The sequence below is a fragment of the Trichoderma harzianum genome (assembly GCF_003025095.1).
Source record: "Trichoderma harzianum CBS 226.95 unplaced genomic scaffold M431scaffold_73, whole genome shotgun sequence".
Taxonomy (NCBI): domain Eukaryota; kingdom Fungi; phylum Ascomycota; class Sordariomycetes; order Hypocreales; family Hypocreaceae; genus Trichoderma; species Trichoderma harzianum.
The window spans coordinates 756-4333 of NW_020209321.1; the positions used below are offsets into that span (position 1 = coordinate 756).

General features: G+C 44.9%; 1 protein-coding gene across 1 annotated transcript; it reads left to right on the forward strand.

The window, feature by feature from the left end:
• Positions 1-244: 244 nt before the first annotated feature.
• M431DRAFT_514415 (hypothetical protein) lies at positions 245-2254 on the forward strand (the record flags this gene model as incomplete). The annotated part of the gene is made up of 1 exon (XM_024920228.1): positions 245-2254. A coding segment is annotated over exon 1 (1748 nt), but the record flags the coding sequence as incomplete, so codon positions are not given.
• Between the last annotated feature and the right edge of the window lie 1324 nt (positions 2255-3578).

The following is a 3578-nucleotide window of genomic DNA, read 5'->3' on the forward strand; positions in this document are numbered from 1 at the left end:
AAATAGTTTATTATAGTACGTAGCTGCTTACCTATGGACCTTGCTGACTATCTCTAAAAAAAATTTCCTAAATAAAAATTTTGCATTCTAGCTAATCTAGACTAGATATTCTGCATTTTGGATAATGCTTTTATTATTTTTCAATAACAGGGGTGTAAAAGCGGTGAGACACATCTTATGGTTGCGAGTTACGTCAAAGACTTACGATGCCCCTCTTCCTATATATATATAAACTAACATTAGAGCCCAATTCACTCATTGTTGATGATGTTCATAGTGTTAGCCAGCAATTCCTTCAAGATTCCTAGAAAGCAAGAAATCTTTCATATTCATTATCTTCCCAGTCTCCCTGCATTTTATTTTACCTCCCTTTTAGAACAAACAGCTATGACTGCCTCGGCGACAGGCGACACCAAACAGATGTTCTCTCAGGTGAGCATTCATATACAAGACAGCAAGCGCTTGGAAGAAGTTATATCGCTCTTACGACTTCACCCGGATTCTGCTGGCGTGAAGCTCCTATTACGTGATCTGAATGCTCTGCATGTCGAAGCCCGCCCATCCGCCATCGTATTTGTCGGTTCATCTCAAGATGGATACATTATTAGGTCTGATATCGTCTCATTCCGCCTTCAGCACGTTCGGGCCTTTACCTCAATCTACAACATAACCGCATCGAGTGCGTGGGTACCAGCACTGCCGGTGACTCAGGATCTGAAGACTCTTCTCTCGTCGGCCATTGGTGCCGTTATCGTCCAGGGTTCTGATCAGAAAGACCTTGAGTCTAGTCTTGTCAAGCTGTCCGTCGAGTTAGCCAACAAGCTCAACATCCCTCTAACAGTAGCTCAACCCTGTCCAACTGTCCGAGTATGCGTTATTGGCGGGGGCTATAGTCTCAAGCACCGGACAAGTATGTTGAACGGGGCGGCAGCTATTGGGGTGCAGCTAGTGATCATTGACAAGTCAGGCCACTGGATGGAATCTCAGACGGAGGCACGCGAGGCCTTCTTGGCTGTTGACATGGCCGTAGATGAGGGATTTTGCGATCGCATTGTCGCCGCCTGCCAACAATACGGTTCGCAATTCGATGGCATCACTACTTTTGACGACAAATATCGCGTGCCTACAGCACGAGCTGCTGGGATTTTGGGTCTCCCAACCGAGTCGCCAGACGCTTTTCAAACGTGTACTCGGAAAGACGAGTTCCGACAGCTCTTTCCGATTGAGAATTTTCCATCTTTCTGCGCAACGTCGGTCGAAGACTTCCAGGCCAAAGCAAACGAGCTGGCATCTCACTTGCCTGTGATAGTTAAACCCCGAAGCGGGGCGAGCTCGCAAGGTGTCAACAAAGCTGACACCATGGCCGAAGCTGAGAAACTAGTCGAGGCTCTGGTTCGCTCGGGCTCTGCAGCACTGGTGGAGAAATACATTGACGGCCCGGAGGTGGACGTAAACATCGCCCTTATCGATGGGCAAATTGCCTTCTGCAACATCGTCGACCAGTTGCCATGTTCAGCAGAATTGAACGGTCTTAAGAATGCCCCGGCATCGTTCAAGGAAACTACGGAGCTTTATCCATCCATACTACCAGAGTCTGAACGCTCCGCCTTGCGAGAGACATCGCTGGCAGCACTAACGAAACTCGGATTCAAGCATGGTATCTTCCATATGGAGGCCCGCGTCATTGGATCGTCTGTGTTATGGAGTCGTACTAGCCAAACAGATCTCCCGTATCTCGAAAAAAGAGCAATTGAGAAGATTGAGCAGCCGCGAGCAATGCTAATAGAGATCAATCCTCGAACCCCAGGCTATGCAGGAGCGCTGCCTGCCTTGTGCCGTTACGGAATTGACTTCTCTTTGGTGCAGATTCTTCTCTCTGTGGAAGACACCTCCCGAGCTCGCATCCTATCTCTCCCATTCGGCGACCAGGAGAATACATGGGTGGTTACCGGCTTTGTTGCCACACCCAGAGGTGGAATCTTTCAGGGTGAGAACATGTTTGAGGAGTTGAGAGACAGGCTTCCTCGTCTGATGGAGAATGTCATTGATATAATGATGTTTTTTAAAGACGGTGACATAATCAAGGATCCCAGTGCGCAGCCTTCATGGATCGCCTTTTTTATTGTGAAGACTGAAAATGGGCACGAAGAGGCAGTGAGAATATGTGAGGATATTAACAAGAATCTAAGATTCGAGATCAGCTAGGCTCTACGTATTGCGGAATAGAACAATAGAGTCTCCTCGTATGAGGCCAATATTATGTGTAAAATCGCGTCTGTAGATACCTTAGCCACGAGGGTATTACGTCTGGTGCCTTGGTTACATGACCCCTCCAGTGCTTTATTTAGCAGGGTACTTGGGATTCTATTTCCTACTTGCCTCTTATTATGTGTCGCAATCAAATTGGAATATTGTAAGGCTAGGCAAATACATTAGGGCTTAGCTAGCGCCTTTGCTTAGAGGCAGCCAACCCACTGATACCCGTTAGTATAACTCTCAGTGGGGCTTTCAGTAACCAACTACCTGTTGGTTCTACTTTTAGTGACCAACTTGAAGGATAACCTTCAAGTTGGTTAGAAAATCCCTGAAACGCCTGAAAAATCGAGATACCTCGATTTATGAAGGAAAGCCACCCAATTTAATGTCACTTTCTTTATTGATAGTTCTTTTTATGTTAAAATAATTGTATTTCTTTAATTTCTATAGATTCCTTATTTTTTTGAAGTCTTCTAGCATCTTCATGATGTTTTTATATGGTGTTTTGGACCTAGGTAAAGTCGGTGATGACGGCAGGATGTAGAAATCCTCTTTGCCGCTGATATTATTAGGAAGATTGTCAAACGGATCGGTCACGGTCTTCTGTGTTGTTTCTTTTGTTTCTTCTTGTGTGGCCTTGTTATTTTCATCATTATTATCGCCAAAAGGCCCCATTGTGTTATCTACTAAACTGATTGTCTCGGCGCCCCAAGAACACTTAGACATCTGCTCGAGAGGCCATGCCTGCGTTAGGGCGCGTTGTATAACCTCCTTTACGTGCTGTGACCGTGATCCTGTTATATTAAAGTAGAAAGGTTCTTCTTTATAGTTAAGAAGGGCGGCAAATTCCTTATTCTGTACGTCAAGGAGAAGGTATTCCTCGTGTTTCCCCGTAAGTTAAAGCCATGACTTTAAAGCTATTCTTTTTTGCCCAGTGGCTAGTCTCTTGACTTAGTTGTCTTGCTACATCTGCTTTAGCTGTTTAACCTCGAGCCTGACGATCCGGCGGCCTTCTCGTAGTTGTGACTTCATTATCTTAATCTCGGCGGCCTTCCTTACTATATTATCCTATTGTCGGATTTGACTAAGGCCTATGGTAGTATAGAAGTCACCGGTCGATTAGATAAGGCCGCTGCGCTTTCTACGACTTAATAGCGTCTTAATATATTAAGTTTGGTCTATTATGAAATTACTAATGTGTTTTTCTAATATATAGGATTCCGTAACTATAAGGCTAGTATTACAACCTGATCTAAAGTATGTACCCCTTGGATAAACTATAGGAAGAATAGCTAATGTAATGAACTAGGTCCTATAGGTAC